This window comes from Ambystoma mexicanum, chromosome 12, assembly GCF_040938575.1.
Source record: "Ambystoma mexicanum isolate Mex_15411 chromosome 12, UKY_AmexF1_1, whole genome shotgun sequence".
Classification (NCBI taxonomy): Eukaryota; Metazoa; Chordata; class Amphibia; order Caudata; family Ambystomatidae; genus Ambystoma; species Ambystoma mexicanum.
The window spans coordinates 158943658-158963194 of record NC_090936.1 but is presented as its reverse complement, the minus strand read 5'-3'; the positions used below and the strand labels follow the sequence as shown (position 1 = coordinate 158963194).

The following is a 19537-nucleotide window of genomic DNA, read 5'->3' as shown; positions in this document are numbered from 1 at the left end:
CTGCTTATCGTGGGTGCGTTCCGCTATAGCTTCTGACTGGTATAAAGAAGGATGTCCTCCGGTAAATTGATATTGGACATGCTTATCCCAGATTACCGAGAACTAAACCAATGGGAGAAATGACCAAATCTTTTTTGTTTTACTTAACACGGGTGTGGGGGAGACCCCCGGATCCCCTGCCGCTCCCCTTATCTTAACTATTACCCTTAGCCCACCCCTATATTATACAAGAATGTCCCCAAAATTCAAATATATTTCGGTAAAAGAATTTAGTAATTTCTCCCATTCGTTATTTCATAGTCGATCATTTCTTCAGATTCCGCTTATCCTGAACACAGATGGGGAACATCTGCCAGGGAGACCAGCCAGGAAAATGTATCGGTTTTTAATATGAGTGTAATGGGTATAAAGGTATGAGAATTTAATAATATGGGTTGTGCTGTTGCTCATGGCTTGGTTTGGGTTTTGTAACAAGAACTACAATTTGAATTGATTTATTTCTATAGTGCCTCTGACCATAACATATTTAAGCACTGAAAGACCAGAGTAGGGCCAAAGTGGAAGGCCAACATGGATGTCAAAACAGGATGCTCGGCTAACCGCGGGATGAGGTAGACGTGTGTCTGCTCGGCTCCTGCGGCCGCACTACAATATCCTGTCAAAAGCCTTATTTTTGCACACTACGTAAGCTGGAAACATCTCCATGCCCAAGCGAACACCCTTGGGCACTCCCGGACCGAAGATAGGGGGAAACCACAGTGCGATCTGCTGCAGACGTCCGAGTGAAACTTACTGGCGTGCGGAGCCCGGCCTGTATCTAAAATGGCCGCGGGCGGGCTTGACTGTACGCGCTGAGCGTATGAAATGAGGCTGTGCTGAGGAGAAATCCAGGAATCCAGCCCGCGGCAGACCTGCTATTCGTGGCCGGGGGAGAGTGCGAACCCGGCTGGGCTCCCGGAGTCCCGATCGGCGAGGGTGCATCTCGCGTACTGGCACGGACGGAGGCGTTGCGAAGGAGTCCACCGGGGAGCGGAGTCCGGATCTCCCTACGCCTGCACCTACCTCCTGGGAACCCCGGAGGGAACAGAGGTCCGGAACGGTGCCGGCTGGGAAGACAGGAGGGCTGACCAAAGCGAGGTAGGCTGAGCCCCCCCCCGCGCGGGCCCCAACCCCTGACAACAACGGCGGCTGGCGAGGCGGCCCAGAGAGAGGCCGGGGCCGAGGAGGAGCTACCCCTGACAACAACGGCGGCTGGCGAGGCGGCCCAGAGAGAGGCCGGGGCCGAGGAGGAGCTACCCCTGACAACAACGGCGGCTGGCGAGGCGGTCCAGAGAAAAGCGGGGGCCGAGGAGGAGCTACTCCGGACAACGCGGCTCTCCCCTGTCCGGCCCCGCCGGTGCCGCTTACTCAGCGACACACACGCGGACCCGCGGGCTGGAGCAGGAGCCTGTATCCCTGCTGCGGAAGAGACACCATGGTACAGGAGCGAACCGCGGCCCGGCAGCGGGTGCCTGAAGGGCACGGAAGAAGGCCGCCTGGAGACCTGGGCCCAAAGCACTCGTGGAGGGGTGACGCCAAGCCAAACACAACAGCCCACACAGCGCAAATGACATTTTGAATGAGATAGCGCCCAACATCAGCAGAATTAGTGGCAGCCTCAGTGGGACAGGACACCGCACTTATCAGCAGGACCCCCCCCAACATCCGGACACACTGGCCTGCCTTTGAGGGACAGACTGAACCTGGTGCCTGTTATGTCAAAGTCTTACCTGCAACTCCCGCGCGTGTGAATTCGTAGTGCGACATCCATTACAGGGGGGCCAACACAACGAAACACTAAATACTCAACGTGGCACTATGGGGAAGGATAAACCGAGGAAGCTTCCTACACAGAGCAGAATGGACCAATACACCATTCCCCCTCCCCAGCCCACTGAACACCACCTGCTATCTCCGGAGGAGATGGAAACGGACCAGGGTATCTCGCTGAAAGACATCATGGCCGCCATAGCGGACTCTCGCACGTCCATGGAGCAGAAAAAGGACGGTATAAGTATGGATGTTTCCCTCCTCCGGCATGACCTGCAAAAACTAACGGCACGCACGGGAGAGGCGGAGCAGCGCATATCCACCATGGAGGACAGGGTGAACAGCATGCAACAACAGCTCCATAATGTGACAGCCAAGCTGAAGGTGTTGGAGGACAGAATGGAAGAGGGAGAGGGTAGATCCAGACGCAACAATGTGCGCATCCTCGGTATACCCGAGAAGGCAGAGGGCTCCTGCATGGAACTATTTCTAGAACAATGGCTCTCTGACCTGTACGAGCCTGACGCTTTCTCCAAGTTCTTCTCCATAGAGAGGGCGCACAGAGTACCCACGAACAGACCACCACCTTGGGCCCCCCCACGAACTGTAATAGCGAGATTCTTAAACTACAGAGACCGTGACGCCCTACTGCAACATGCACGTGCCAAAGGAATTGTCACGTTCAATGGCTCCAAAATCGCCTTCTTCCCAGATTATACACGGGAAGTCCAAAGAGCAAGACAACTCTTCGATCCCCTGAAAAGACAACTGCATACGATGGGAGTTAAGTACGGATTGCTCTTCCCCGCACAACTCAAGATTTACCACAAAGGGACAACAGTCCATTTCAGTGACCCCGGAGAAGCGTGGCGCTGGGCCGAGCAGAACATAGATGGAGACTGGTCGACCCCCTGCGAAAACAGTGGGAGAAACCGCAGACCTCCGCCAGACCAACAGCGAGAACCCCGACGACGACCAGCGCAGGACCTGCCGGAAGACCTGGGGGGATGAACCTCCCCCTCCCCCGTACAATGCCTGCCAATACTCCCTGGCCACACTACGATACCCAAAGCAGGCAATAGATCCTACCTACAGTACACACATATATGTAACAATAGGCAGCATACACCCACCTGTAGCGGCCGCGGGGAGCCCCGAGCCCTACAATAGAAGGAGAGTGCAATAAACCCCAGGTGTTGCACACTGGTAACTCCCCGTGGGGACCACCTTTAGAGAAGTAACGCCCTCCCTTTAGGCCCCACCCATCCAGGGGACGATCACTTTCACCTGACATTCAGTTTAGTGCATGTTAAGTGTCCGGTTGACACCATAGTTTCATTGTTTGGGCGACCGATGCTTCTAGTTGGGCGGAGTATGGGGTGGGGGGTTAAGGGTTTGTTAAGGACAGCTTCAACAGGGACCAATCGAACTCATAGGGACATGTGGCTGGAATGGATGTTAGGACCCCATGGGCATGGCTCCAACAGGCATACATCGCCACCGGAGGCAATGAGGGCCAATACCAATACATGCTCACATGGCAGATGACAATAGTAAGGCGGACGCCCTCAGAACACTAAAGCTCATGTCTTGGAATGTAAATGGCCTGGTCAATGCCATCAAGCGTCGCTTGGTGCGCCAATTCCTGAATAGGCGGGGGGCAGATATAGTGTTCCTATCTGAGACACACCTTACAGGCACAGAATGTACCCTATTCAGACGTACGAATTACAAGCTAGCATTCCACTCGGGCTTCACGATGGACTCAAGAGGCGTCATGATCCTGGCGCACAAAAATCTCCCCCTCCATCTTTACACGGTGACCCATGATACAGGCGGCAGGTACATATATGTGATGGGTGAGTTGTGGGGACAATCCGTGGCACTAATAGCAATCTATGCACCACCAACCCTCCTAGAGCCACTACTCACCGACATTACCCCACTAATCGCTAATGATACCTCCAACTGCATGATACTAGGTGGCGATTTTAATGAAGTCATGAATGTTACCCTGGATAGATCACACATACGTAACAGGAATCCCAACATCCCCACCAGGCTGGCCACGTTCGCCAACGCACTCGGCCTTTGCGACGTGTGGAGAGAACTCCACCCAGACACTAGAGCGTACTCCTTCCATTCGGGGGCACATGCTTCACTCTCCAGATTGGATTACTTCTTCACCCCCGCAACTGACCTATACAGAGCACGGGAAATAAACATACTGCCTAGAGGCATCTCTGATCACTCTCCGATTGAAATGTTACTCACGACATCCAGGAAGACCCCACCGCCGTGCTGGCGCCTGAACAGCTATCATCTGGGAGACCCTGAGCTGGTTGATAAACTGCAGGAAACTACTAACAACTATTTCCAGCTGAACACACAGGCAGGAACAAACCCTGAAACGCTGTGGGAAGCCTATAAAACGGTCCTAAGAGGCGAGTTAATATCGTGGACAGCGGCCCAAAAGAGGCAGCATTTGAGCAAGACTCTTGAAGCAGAGACTCAAGTCAAACAGGCAGAAGAGGACCACATAAATGGAAATACGCCAGCCACTAACCGGGCACTGCTACTAGCACAAAAAAGATTGCAAAGCATCGTGATGGATAATGCTAGATAGGCACACACTGCGATGAGAGCAAGGATCTACGACACAGGCGATAAGGCAGGCAAGATGCTGGCGTGGCTGGAAAGGAAGGAGCGGGGACGCAGCCATGTCCAGAGACTCGAAGCAAAAGGATTGAATACAGGAGCAACAGATCAGGAAATAACCCAAGGCTTCGCGGAATACTATGCTGAGTTATATAGTGAACCCACAACTCCGATGGACGCTACGGTCATGGACCACATCGAAACTCCTGCCTTAAATGAGGCGCAACGGCAGCAGCTGGAGCGGGGGATCACAGAGGATGAGATCTTGGGTGCCATCTCCGGTCTATAATCCGGCAAGACCCCTGGCCCAAATGGCTTCCCGGTGGAGATATGGCGTAAGGTAGGCACTAATGTGGTAGCGCCCCGACTGCGGCAAATGTACCTCCATGCACGAGAAAAGGGCATCCTCCCTCCAGATCTGCGAGAAGCAACAATAGTAGTGATACCCAAGCCAGACAAGCCCCCAGAGAGATGCAGTTCGTACAGGCCCATTTCACTCATTAACTCTGAGACCAAAATACTTGCAAAACTATTAGCAGACCGATTACAAAAGGTAATTCCCACCCTGATACACCCGGACCAATGCGGCTTCATGCCACAAAGATCAACTCGCATGAACCTCTGCAGGCTATTTTCAGTGCTGGAAAGGGCCAACAGCATACAGGGGCCACTAGCCCTGTTAGCAATTGACTTTGAAAAGGCCTTCGACACAGTGAGATGGGAAGCCGTCTGGACCATAATGCGCCGCATGGGCTTCGGTGAAACCTTCATGAGTTGGGTGCGACTGCTGTATGAAGCACCGGTTGCTAGGACCAGGGTCAACGGCTGGCGATCGGAACCCTTCAGGCTCGGAAGAGGTACAAGGAAGGGCTGCCCACTATCGGCTATGATCTTCGCCATTGCCATCGAACCCCTGGCCATCCTGCTGCGAAACACTCAAACCTGGGAGGGCTTCCGATGGTCCGAGACCTGGGAAGACAGAATATCTCTTTACGCAGATGACCTACTCATCTACTTGAAGGACCCGAATGCATCGTGTCCCAAGGTTGTTCAATTACTGAGGCAATATGAGGTATTTTGCGGATTACGTGTGAACTGGTCCAAATCCATTCTTTTCCCTATAAGGGGCACCCCGGTGGAGGATCTAGCGCCGGGCCCCTACCAGATCGAGAAGGAGCAGTTCAAATACTTGGGTGTACGTGTCACGACGCAACTCACGGAGTACACAACATTGAACCTCTCTCCCTTGATAACAAGATTTGCGGATGACACTCGCCACTGGATCTCCTTGCCGCTGACGCTGCTGGGAAGGGCGGCGCTGTTCAAAATGATTGCCCTTCCCAAGTTCCTATCCATCCTGCAAAACGCACCTTTGTACATTCACCAGCAGGACTTCCACAAAATTGAATGCATCCTCCGAAAATGGCGATGGAAGGGAGGACACCCGAGGATCGCGCTTGCCACTCTTCAGAGGTCCATCTGGGAAGGGGGGATTGGGCTGCCCAGACTGCAATCATACTATTGGGCCGGCCAAATGGAAGTGGTGAATGATATGCTTCATGGCGACAGGGGCCTACCACACATCAGGGGCATCCATTGTAACACCACAATGAAACCAATAGAGCTCCTCTACAGGGACCTGGACCGACCTCCGAAACCAGACATGGCGTCCCACATAATGAGAGTTTGGAAGGAAGCGCTTCAATACTTGGGTTGGGGAGGGAAAATAACTATGGCCCAACCGTTGTGGAACAACTGCAACCTCCCTGAAGTACGAAAGCTGCCAAGATGGCCCGAGTGGACCCAACGCGGTGTCTCCAATGTCGGAGATGTCGTGCACGAGGACAACCTAGCAACGTTCGAGACATTGCAAGAGAAATTCTCCCTGCCGGACACAGAAAGGTTCCACCATATGCAACTGAGCCATGCTTGGACGGCCCATCGACAGACCATACAAGACCTGCCGGAAAGCTCCCCTCTAGAACACAACATAGTCCTAGAACGGGTGGAGCGGAAGGTTACCTCCACAATGTACAATGTAATAACCTCACTCGCGACATCAGAACTTTCCAGTCTAAAAGCAAAGTGGGAACGCAATGTAGGCCAGCTTCTGCCAGAGGATTGGGTGGAGGCCCTGATGTACCCGCGAGAAACAACTATCTCCTCAAAGCTCCGATTGGTCCAGCTGAAGATCCTGCACCGCACCTACTACCCGAGAGTGGCCCTCTTCCGCTGGGGCAGGGCCTCGGATGCAAGATGCCTGCGCTGCAAGAGAGAGGAAGGTACCTTTTTTCATATACTATGGGAGTGTGGTAATATCCAGCAGCTCTGGCAGAAATGCTGTGACAAACTATCCAGAGTCTTGGGTAAACCGATACAGAAGTGCCCGAAGCAATTGCTTTTAGGGATCTCCGGTGAATCTGACCTCTCCCGCTATGAGAAGCTGCTATGGTCCACTGCGATGGCGATCCTCAGGCGGAACATTGCACAATTGTGGGGCTCGGAACGCACACCCAGTTACGAGCAATGGGTTACGGATGTGGACATATGTGCCGTAATGGAGCACCGTGTGTACAAAGCAAGAGGGTGCCCGAAAAAAGCAGAGAAAATATGGAAAAGGTGGGAGGAAGATGACTGAGAGTCATGGGCAAGTGCTGTAGTCGATAAGACTGTGGGAAGCCCACTAAAGGGGAAATATTGAACCTACTAAGTGCACCCTATATCACAAGGACATCCAATGTCAACTCTGACGTAATGTTGTACCATGGTCCCTGAAGCTGAATTGTTAATGTTATTGTTTTCTTGTCTGCCGCGCTCCTCCCCTGCCATCCCTCCTCCTCTCCTCTCCCCCCCCCCTTTTTTTTCCCTCCCATGTCCCATACCTGGAGCGTAGAGAGATGAATGTAATGTTGCTTACATTTGAAAATCAATAAAATCTTTGATTAAAAAAAAAAAACAGGATGCTCACATGCATAGTAATAAAAAGAAAGAGAATGTTAATAACATTAACGGTGAAAAAATGTAACGCAAGAATAGCACGCACAACATTGAGCCTGAAATATTTAAAGGCTGCTAAAATAGATGAAAACATTTTTTATCCTGAACATTTCTGACTGTCAATTTCTGTTTGAAAGAAGACAGTTAAGTAAATTACTGTCCCCATAAACTATCAGAATGCACAGTCTGAGATGGAATCTGATTCTGGGACACATGGCCTTCTCACTGACCTCAGATCGAGGCATACGTTGGTTGTTGAGCCCAACTTTCCCCGTAGCCAGGCCAGTGTCTTATTATGGTGGGCCGCCCAGGGTGCAGCTCCCGAGCGTTGAGGCACACCATAGATAATGATTGTACTCTTCTTTTGGATGCTATTCAATAACTTGGCATCTGATAATTTAGCCAACAGTTGGGTCTTAGGATTTTGCTAGAGCAAACCTTAGATTCAACTAGAACATGGGGTGAGGCCTACACATTAAAACATCCGATTTGTCAGTAGTAGAGTATGAACGTTGTAGTACACCGGGTGCTGCTACACATTTTTTATAAGGGACCATGATGGATACACTAGTAAGAGCATTTATAAAAAGTGGTGCTGGAGCATCAATTTCAAAATAGACAGTTGCACAATTATTCAGAAAAAAACAAACCCCTTTCCCTAGGAAACGGCGGTCCAACGCCTATCTAACAGGGATAGATCAAGAGACAACCAAAAATCCTTTTCTTTTACAAACTGGACACCTTGGGCTTTGGGATGGAGAGCCTTAAGCACAAGATGTAAACATTGAGTAACCCTGCCAGCTCACAGAGAAACATCTAAAAGAAAAGGGCTATAAGAAGGAAGACCAGCAAAACAGACCTCATTAAATGTATGTGCAAGAACTTTAGAGCCTTGACAAAAGCAACATGTGAAACAAGGACTACAAAGCAATATGAATGGACTACTCTCTCAGTCAGTAGATGAACATTTGGCCCTGAAGAATGCATTTCATTAGTGTTTGTAGAAACCTGTTAATAGTGACATCCCTTAATTATTTGGATTTTTCCATGTTAAGTAAGCTTATTCTAATGGAACTATTGTAGCCAATGCCCACTCAAATGAGAGTTGAATAAATAGGGTGAATATCCCTCTGAATGTGTATTCATTTTAAATAGTGCATAATGATTTATGTTTCTTCTTTGCACACTTTTTTTGTGTTTTCTCTTTCTAACTGTAATGCATGTGGAATGTTGAACACCGGCTCTTATTATATATTTAGGTTTTCTATCTCTTTTAGTCAGGAGCTGCAGCACCATTTCCTAGGAAATGGGGTTGTTAGTAGGAAGAAGTTCGTTTTTCTAAATGATTGTGCAATTGACTTGTGTAAGAAATGTGAAATATAATTTCCCCTTGTTTTGATATGCATTAGAGTGAGGTGAGTTAGGGGTATCCCTTCTTTCAGTTCGGCCTACCTTAAAAGATCATAGCTTGGAACATCAATACTTTTGGCCAAATTGCTTTTGCTGTAACAGCTTTTGAATTATTTTTTCTCCTGAAGCCACTGTATACAGGAGACCAGCTTTGAACAGTGCCTGGTGAAGTGCAGATTTTAAATGATCCATGTCTTCTTTTTGTGCTTCTACCAATGCAAATAACACAGGGTAATCATGCAAGGGGGAGGAATTAAATGACTATGGATCAATGAGTTTCCGTGTGGCAGACTTAGATGCCACAAACATGCTAGGTGAACCCGCTCCAATCAAATTGTCGACATGGTCACGTACTGAGAATTCAGAAGTGCATTGGGATGCTCTTAGCTTGGGCCTTGCTCCTTGATTAGCAAGTGGAGGAGTGTGGTTGAGAGCTGTGTAGAAGTGATGATATGCTCCACCTCTGTGAAGTTCTCCTTTCTTCCTTTTCTCTTTGGCCAGAGATTGCATTTTCTTCTAAAGATGAAAGGTGAAAGAGTATCTGGTATATTTAAAAGGGTACAATCGAGGTACCTTCCAGTCACATGACCTTTATTGCTTTCATCTTTGCTCACATGCACCTTATCCACTAACCAACTCTCTAACACCTAACATTCAACAGGTCCATCCTGGATGATTGGGCCTGAAATGTCTGGATCTTCTTGAGTCCGGGGTGAAGCAGTTGGGGCATTGGGCACTAAAACAGCCTTTCTGCCACTTATAAACTGCATCTTTGGGGGCTGTCTGGCCCTATCACTTGAAGCATGCAGCCTGATAGAGTACCATGTGACCTGAATGTGCGGCTCTAGTCTTCAAATCAACCCGCTGATTTAGATTGACATTCTTGTGTGGTGGGTTTCCTTAGTAGAAAGAGGGAGGCAATGGCGGCACCGTCCCGCTTGATGTGCCTCATTGTAGGCATGACCAGGACCCTGGAAACCTTCTGAGTTTCTGCTCTGAAAACCTTCTTTGAATCACAAACTGCAAAGAGGACTGGTAACGCACCCTATCAATCATAGAAGGAGGCAAAACTACATAAATCCCAATCAACCAAGAATGAAAGACTCCCAATGAATGTCTCTGAGCATGGAGGGACAAGAGAGATTTGCTTGAGCGTACATGCTGAGCTGCTCCATCGACTCTGGTTTGATAGTGACAGTGCTGGGGTGACGGTCCCCAGAAGGAGAGAGTAACAGATCTCACATGTAAAGCAGGGGTTGCTGTCACTGACCCCCAACACACTCAAAAGTGGGGTTCACTTGCCTGCTTTCGACAATACCCTCCCTCCCTTGGATTTACCTGAGACAGACAGGTACCCTGTATTGACAGTGTTCAAAGGAGGAGAATTGTTAGGGCAATGAGGAAAATATCAATATAAGGGAACCAGCACTAATAAAACCAAGAGTACCTGTAATTGATTAAAGGGGGAGGGTGACATTAGAATAGATAGTGTTAGGGTTTCTCCAGGTTTAGCAGATGATTGGCATCCCTGGTTAGCATCAGTCCACTAGTCCAAGATGGCAGCTGAATTGATGTAAGAGAAAATGTGAAGCCACAGAGCAGTACTTCAACGTTATGTGTGCCCAAACATTTATACAAAATAAGTAGCAACCCTTCTCATTTCTTGTCAACGTTGTATCCCTCGCTTAGAGAACATTTGCTATTGTTAGGTCTGCGGCTGTCTCCTTCTCAGGAAAAGACCTTTCCGAAAAGTGTCCACCCACCTAAGAATGGTGATTCCAGTCACTTGCTTTTACAGCATTTGTCAAGTATTTAACAGAAATGTATATATTAATTAATTCTTTGACTCCATTTGTACGGAAAGTAGGAGTAGCTGGAAGCCTTAGGTGAACCAACCCTATTTTATATTGTAAAGAAGTGACGCTGGATCTATTTTATTTTGGAAAAAAAACATTTCCCCATTTCTTAAGTATTTGCAGTGTATCGAAAAAGTGAGTGTGAACATGCTGCAGGACATATCTTATTAATTTTGTGCAGTGGAAGGCAATAACTCTCTTATGTTTTGGAAAAAGGAGGGATCGAGATTAGAGTAAACATACAGCAAAGGAGTCCCCTCTACGGGTAAGCTTAATTCAACACACTATTCACAGTATGAAGATTAAAATATTGACAAATATATTTTGGGGACCAAGTAGAAACTATAATAGTGCAACAATTGATGGGTACAATATATGATGGGATAAAAGAAAGACAATGTTTGTAAATGCTACCTGAGCAAAAATAACAATTCAAAAGGTAAACAGTGTAAAAGTGCTTCTATGTATATGTCATACATAGCGCATATTTGTTTTAACATAGGCAGATGCAACAAGGAAACACATTTTCCAAACATATATTGCAATTCTAGAGTATTATTACACCAGGTTTGGTGTGGTTGTAACACAAAGAAACCAATTCTGATGGAAGAAAGAAAGTAATAGTTTAAGCCACAAGGGTAGAGAAATCAGTGTGAATATAGAGGAAACGTCGACTCAAGATGCTTGAGTTTCGGCCGTGTGGGTCATGGTATGGAAATGAAACCCAGCCTTCATCAGGACGTTAGAGGAATGAAGGAAGCAGTTCAAAACCAGATTGAAATGAAGAAGATACTGTAGAGGAGCCTCTCTGTGGAGGAAGAACATAACATGGCCTAATTATGTTAAAGCAAATATGCGCGATGTATGACACATGTATGGCAGCATTGTTACATTGTTTGACCTTTTCAATTTTTCTTTTTCTTCAGGTAGCATTTACACACACTGTTTATCTTTTCCCCTATAATACATATTAGCTGACAATTATTTTACATATCTTATTAATTAACATGTGTTTGCCCTTTTACCTTCACAAACTATTCCTGTTTATTTGTGAATGACAACTGGAATGAATGACTGTGATTCAGAAATGGCAGGAGGCATTGTTTTTTTTCTCCAATTACTTTGATGGGGGGCACTAAATATTTGTGGTGAAGAGCCGTTTAGGGCACAATCATGATGTGAACATTTCATTGCTGGAATTGCTTGCTGAGAGGAGCATTTTTGCAACAACAACAAAAACAGCAATAAGTTGGAACGTTGCTCTCAGGTACTCTTATGGAAAAAGGGGTTGTTGCAAATAGTGCAATGGGTGGACAATATAATTATAAGATGATGGATGCCATTACAAAGAGGAATGAGGCTTTGACATTGTGGAGAGAGTATCTTGAAAAGCAGATCTGGCAAAGTCAGGCCAGGGTTTTGAGGCTGTTGATAACTCTGCAGCTTTGGTGCTCAGAGGATCATGGAACTACTGGACATGGACTTGGCAGAGAACCCATCTATACAGCCCGTCGTTATCAAATGAAGGGCCAACAAATAAGGCTAATCAAAAGAAATAAGGGGACCACACTGATGTTCAGATTTGTGGATCCTAAGTGGAATGATAAAATCTTCAACATGTGTAAGTAAAAGGGTTCCCTAAAATTCAAACATGGTGAGACACACTCCACAGATCTCAACCCATAAGCATTCAAAAGGAGGGGAAGAGCGGATGAACTAATTAAGCTTTTCATCAGGAAACGTGTAAAGTTAGGGCCGTTCACAAGGTGCCAACTTGTGCAGGTCTTGGAAGTGAATGCAATACCATTATGGACCGGGAGAGGGTTTAGCAGGTCTTGCTCGATTCCATGCCTAGAAAGGGATTGAGGATGGGGTTTTCCAGTGGGAGATCTGTGAATCAGCTGGCCTGTGAGCTCAATTGGGAAGGGTGTGGTGGAGTGTGGAAAATAAGTCTATTTCCTATTACTTATTTTTCTTGATCATCCAGGCAATTCATATTATACGAGCTGTTACCAAATCGACAGGCAAGGTATGCTTGCGTTTTCTGATAGTTTCCCATTGGACTGGATGTCTAAGAAGCCACAGACAGACACGTTTGACACTGATTAAAAGCAGAACTTGGGAATTATGTGCTATGCCTCTATGTAATCCTCTCTGTTTGCTTATGTTTTGTGCCTTTTTCAAGAAGATGCAATAAAGATTTTCTTTCAATTTAAAATCAGTCTTTTCTACTTGTTTTTAATGAGGGGGGGGTTCACCTAAGGCTCCCCCATACTCCAGCTTTCCAGCTGCCCCATCTACACTAACCCCAGTAACCCGCAGGTTATTTTTTGGTGGCTTCTTCGTGAGTTTTGCTCAATTTTGTTTTTTCCTTTACATTTTACACATCAACTGAATAGTCAAAATTGTCACAACCAAAAGACAGCGTATGTAAATGATGCATATACTTGTCAATCTTTATTTGCCAGTAGCTTTTCCTGGTGACTGGAATCCAGTGAATTGATCCTTTGTAGAGCGAATGGTCGATTCCGCCCAGAATCAATTCTCCTCCAATGTTACTCTCTTCTACTCTGAAAAAAAGGAGACCACAGCAAAATTCCAATATTAATAAAGGAACCTAATTATTGGCAAGGTTTCTGTTTCTGTTTAGATTCATGTTGAGGACCAAAAAAGATAGAATCTGATAATTGATGAAATTTTATTTTTTGGTTTGTTTTGTCTTGCTTTTGATGAATTTTGAGGACTGTTCAATTATTTTGTATTCTGCTTCTCTCTTGTTAGAAATCATGTCAATTTTATCATTTGTATATATTACATTTTATTGTATGATCAAATAACTAGATTTGTATTGAAAAGTTGATTTAATTCACCTAAATCAATGAAAAAATAAAATAAAAGAAATGCTAATAATTAGATAGCAACAGCATGGCTTTGTTACTTTCCAATGACACTTTTGGTCTCTCTGTTTGTCTCCTATGAAGGGGATGGGCCTCTAAAGTGGCAATACAGAACAAAGCACAACCAGACTACTGACCCACTGCCACTAATGAAGTAAGATTTTATGATCCCTAGCGCTGAAGGCTGCAGACAGACCTAAATAATCAGCACTCAAACACATCCACATTACCCCCTTCCCCCAATTGCAGGTAGACTAAGAGAACAACATGGACTGATTCAGTACACCTTGCCTTTGAACAGGGGCCTGCAACCTGTGGCTCTGCAGATCTTTAGGACTGTGACTCCCACAATCTCTCAACATTTATGATGTTGAGGTGAAGACAGCGTAGGGCCTGAGCGGGCAAGGCCCACCCAAAATCTGTAAATGCCCACTCAGCAGCGCTGTGCGGGCATTTGCAGATGTTGATGTCACTGTGGTGGGCCCAACTACATTAGTGGCGAATCTATGTGATCAATGCGGCGCCCGTAATTCCGCCCCCGAAAATGTTGACTCCAATTACGGTGCAGTGCATTGATCAGATAGATCACTATTGTCCGCATGCCCCGGCCCGTAATCCTCCAACCCGCACCCCCCAATAACCTTTACTTTGGCGCAGTTCTGTGTGCAAAGCCGACTACCTTGTGCCCCTCCGGCGTCAGTTCCTCCCACTTATGTGGGGTGGTGTTGACGCTGCTGGGTCCTTTTGTTTTTCTTTTTCTTTTTGTTCTTTCTTATCCTCTACTTACTATAATAGTAAGTGGCGGACACCCCCAAAACCCCCGACTCCCGTTAGTGCGATCAAGGAGAGTGAGGGACACCCCCACAACCTCTGCTCCCCTTGGGCGCACTAATGGGAGTCGGAATAATGTGTAGGCTGAAAGTCTCAGCAACTGCCTGGTCGCAGTTATTTTGGCGACATTTGCATATATTTCCTTCGTGCCAGGCCCCACTCGTTAGACAATCCTGGCTATGCCTCTTGATAGGGCTGTTGGAATTTGTAGGCCAAAACATCTACATCTGGAGAGCCAAAGGTGTCAGACCCATGCCCTAGAAAGCCAGATTAGGAAAGACACTGGGGCAGAATTTGGTCAGTGTCAGTTTGTACAAGAAGCTTTCCCATAAAAGGAAGGTTCAAATGTGGTTTAAAATTCCCTGGATTGAGAGCATCCAGCCAAGAACCGTCCAAAAAGAGGAGATTGCGGGATTCCATAGGTCTACTCACAATCTCTACTCTTTTATTTTGGAATGATTCCATGCGTTGATGTTGTTTTTTCCTGTGATCTATGATATGCCTAACTTAGTGTGTGTGTGTGTGTACATGTGTCTGATGGGCATTTATGTGTAGGATGATTGGTTGTAGGTGTCCATTCAGCTATTGCCATGCACAATGCACTAGGACCCCTTGAGTCTAATGTGTGCCAAACTAAGTTCAGAGCACTTTGTTCCCACTCCAGTTGCTCCGGCTGAGAGAAGCACATGCATCACAGCAATCCACAAAGTCTTGTGTTGCACTATCTGGAGCAGGAATCTGCAGCTTGCAGCTCTACACATATTTTGGACTACTACTCCCATGATCCTTCACCACGGGCTATGGACTGGTGGGAGCTGTGGTTCAAAACATCCAGGGAGCAAAAGGTTGCAGGGCATTGAGACTTTTCAGCAGAGTCCAAAAGCAAGCTCTGCATAATGGGAGGCCACCATACCCCCTCCAAAGTCACCATTTCAGGGTATTAGCATCCTAATATACTCTCTTTCATCAACTCAGTGCTCTCCAAAGAAAATCTGTGACAAATGAAAACGTACATACAAGGCCAATTTGGCATATCAAACTCAGGACGAAAGGGTGATCTAGCACTGGCAGGATTTTAACTTGTAATCTCCGCAGCTGCAGAAACAAATGGGCCTCATTACGAGTGTGGCAGTGTGGTAAAAGAATCAATAATGCAGTGGTAATTCCATTACTGCCACGTTACTGCTGCATTAAGGCACTGTCGTACTATAATTTTTCTGGCAAGATGGAGGATATACTTATACAGCAAAAAGCTGGAAGTAAATCCTCCACTTTAGCGCCAGAATTGGCAGAAATACCGTCAGCGGTTATTCCACTGAAATCCCCATGGAGTCCTACAGACTTCAAAAATGGGTATTTACCATACCAACACTTGTACTGCTGCTGTAAATCCGCACGACCAAGTAGTGGTAATGCTCATTCCATTTGGTGGCATTTTAACAGATTCACTGCCAGAATACCACCAAACTCGTAATGAGGCCCATCTTATATACAATACTCATGTTTTCAATATTTCAATATTAAGATACATTTCTATTTGATTAGAAATCAATTTGCATCTCCATTCTGCCACGGTACAATCTTATTTAGAAATCGATGTCTTCCCTTCTCAAGAATATTTTAACATAATCTGCAATTATTTTTTTAAACCATATCAAGTATAAATGCATACCCTTAAGGGGGCGGCTTTACTGATGGACCTAAAATGCCTTAATTTGAATTCGTCTTTGAAGCACAGATCAAAGATCAACCCAATAGTCCATGCACGGTGCTTCAATATGAGAGGAACACCTTTATTTGGGCACCCCATTAATCAATCCCTCTGGGATGCCTGATTTATTTACCCCCCTTCTGCATGACTCATAACTCATACATTTATAAAATGGCAGCATTCAATTGCTAGAGTCCTTGGAATGTAATCATTACGAAATGAAATGTGGGAGCCTTGCTATTGATCATCCTGCGCCTCTGAATTCTGGTATCTGCAAGTATAGCGTCTCACGCTCACAAATGACCACCGTGCATTGATGGTACCTGCCCCGTTTGCCATCGACCAATAGACCAACCTGTTCAAATGGAAAGAGAACACAGGCTCTGGCACCAATTTCTGCTCTAGAATCTTATCAAACACTGGAACTGCAGCTGCTACGGCGAGAGATGGGTACCCCAGGCCCAGCACGCCATCAAACTGAGCAAGGGCAAAGGTCATGCCGGGCTCCAAGACAGACTCGCCAAAGTCCTGGTCCTTGATGGAGAGGTTGCTGATCTGTTTAGAAAAGAAAGAGAAGACAGAAAGATGTCAATACCCCTACTGGGCACCCACCAGAGTCCATTCTTTGGGTATCTCCTTCATAGAGCCATGGGGAGTGTTCCTCCTTCTGTTATCCGGTCACTCACTGAGATGCAGGTGTCACGACAAGAGACCTTATTTACTACCCCATTGCTAAGAACCCAGGGAATCCTTGGGCATCATTATTAAGATTCTGATATCTTGATCTGAGGTTGCATTCTCCTTGCTCATGCTGTGGCTGAACTTGCCCTGCCTCCCTCCGAGCTACTTTCCTGTGTGATTAGTGCTTGCCAGTAAGACTGTCGCCACACCGCCTGCTTCATTCCACGTCTAGTGTCGTGGTAAAAGTGGAAGGGTTGTGGTCTTTAGGACATTTTAAAGAAAATGCATCAGAACTCTTTCTCGCAGCGTCTGGCTAGGAACAGATGATCACAACAGGAACTGCAGGAGTGTCCTGTGCAGTTTGGGCAGTTTATTGAGGCACACATTGAACCTTAGTGAGGAAATGTTTCCCATATTGGACAAGATGATAAGAGCATTTTGAAGTTTGCATTTTGTTCTGTCTTTAGGGCAAGTCCAGCGAGCCGGCTTTGTAGCAGATTCTTCATGAATCTGTGGATTTTGGGGGTGAACTTGCCTCAGCTGCCGCCCTTCACTTGGAGGCGTGGAGGTAGTTTTCACTTTCAAAAACACCTTCCAAACATACAAATGAGTTCAAACAAAATGCTTCCCTCCCTACAACGAAATCCTACGGTAGAGGAAATAAGAACAAAGAACAATTCATATTCACCATCAACATTGCTTGAAGATCAGTCAAGACATCCTTCTTATGTTATGGAGGGATGCTTTCATTGTTGCTATGGTATATTATGGTGGCAGACATCACTACTAAAAAGAAGGTGTTGAACAAGAACACTGCCACTTTTCTTAATGACCAACGTAGGTCTACCACAATTATAACACCGGCTTCAACATCCCCCCCCCCCACTAGATGTGAAGGCCTGCCTGACACTGGACCGTGTAGCCCTTTTGGTGGCCACCTGCTAGCATTGATTTAGGCTCAAGGTCAAGGTCCTGGACACCATTTGGTAAAGTAATGCAGGTTCTTATAAACTCCCATATGTCCTTAAAATATTCACCCCTTCTTGCATTGCAATCTTTATGACTGTAATGTAAGGTAATTGGTTATTTATAACGCACTTAATACGCAGAGGTTTCTAAGCGCGGCTCCACATCGTCTTGCTAACTTGGCAAGCAAGTTGCCCCTGAGCTATCCTCCCGGTGCCCGATACATCTTTCAACACCATGAAAATAAACTGTTGTATTCCTTGATATGAATTGCTAGGTTTACATTGATGACAGTCTTATGCCGTGATACCTGAGGGTTTGGCCGTACCACCAAATGCTATAAATAAATACATTCTTGCTTCCAGATGAGGCTCCAGCTATAATAATGTGGTGTGGGCAAGTCTGGAGCTTCAATAAGTGGGATATCGCTGCTGCAGAATTTGGAGATGCCATTATTGGAAGGATAAGGAAATGGTTGTATTTAATCTACTAGTGATGGGATGAATGAATCACACTTATCACTAATTGAAATGACGTGTGTCATCTTTCCTTCGGTTATCTAGCCAATTCTCCTCCCCGATTCCACCCTTGAGCAGTCCGACTCGAGCACCATGGTGATGAGACTGTCTGTTCATCATCCGATTGATTGTATTGTATTATGGAGCTCAGGGTGATTTGTGATACTCAAAGGTTCCCCCTATATAGTATTATGTTAAGATTAGGGAAAAGATAAGAAAGTACAACATAAAGGCCCGATGACCAAGGCAGCCTTGATCGGATTCAAACCTGCAGCCTACACCCATCTTCGAAGGAGGGATGTAGGAGATATTTAGCAACTAAGACCTCTCACTACCTTTTCCAAGCTATTATGTGCGCACACCTCCCGCCACCACTGAAATCTAAACTGCAAATGTACACCGATTCCTAAAACTTTTGACCAATGAGCAAAAGGAGGAGGAAAGCACATCCATATCAAGTGTCTACATCTCTGTGCAGTGATAGCAGTGTACCACAAATGTTGTGGAACTGTGACTCCGCGGCGGACAGAGTAGGAAGGAAGGGAGCAACGTGCAACAAATTTTTCAAGGGTTGCAGTCATGCTGGTTGACAGCCAGTCGAGTTGAAACAGATTTCCCTTTAGCTGTAACTGGTATCCGGTGGTAAAGTGGAGAAGTGTGCTTTAACTTCATTAAGAACAGTTCCGGAATGGTGAAAATGTTTGCAAAAAGTATCAGAGCTGTTAACAGTAAAAAAACAAAAGTAGTGGAACACCGCTCCCGACCGTTCCAGCTCACTTTGACAACTGTCTTTGTGTTCTCAAAAGTCATAGGTGGAACTGTGCATTCAACGCCTTTCTCCTGATTGCCTGCCGGATGATGTTTATGCATATATAATTCACGTCATTTTAGCAAGTATAATGCACAAGCAAACTGTTTGCGCCTGTGCTCATTGAGCTTTTCAGCCTGATGTGTCGCGCTGATGGATCCTTGTGAATGTGGCATAGGGACATATTTGGGTGTGATAACTCTGCTTGGTTTGGGGCCATCTACACTAGACATGAATTACCATGATTGTGTCCCTGGTTATTTTTACACAGCAAGATTTACTGCTCGGGAGTTGCTTCATTTTGCAAATCACATGCGCCCCAATCTATGTCAATGCCTGACTATCCGGTGTATAGTGGCGCCCCCGACTGGGCCCGCCTCCTCCAATCACACACC

General features: G+C 46.3%; 1 protein-coding gene across 1 annotated transcript in view; it reads right to left on the bottom strand.

Annotated features, from left to right (window-relative positions):
- Positions 1 to 19537, bottom strand: part of LOC138513401 (cathepsin E-like) — a 201135-nt gene that overhangs the window by 110197 nt on the left and 71401 nt on the right. Inside the window, exons 5-6 of the mRNA XM_069628230.1 lie at positions 16525 to 16724; positions 13178 to 13300 (exon numbers count right to left, since the gene is read on the bottom strand). Coding sequence (XP_069484331.1) covers positions 13178 to 13300; positions 16525 to 16724 — 323 coding nt within the window. The remainder of the gene's footprint in view (positions 1 to 13177; positions 13301 to 16524; positions 16725 to 19537) is intronic.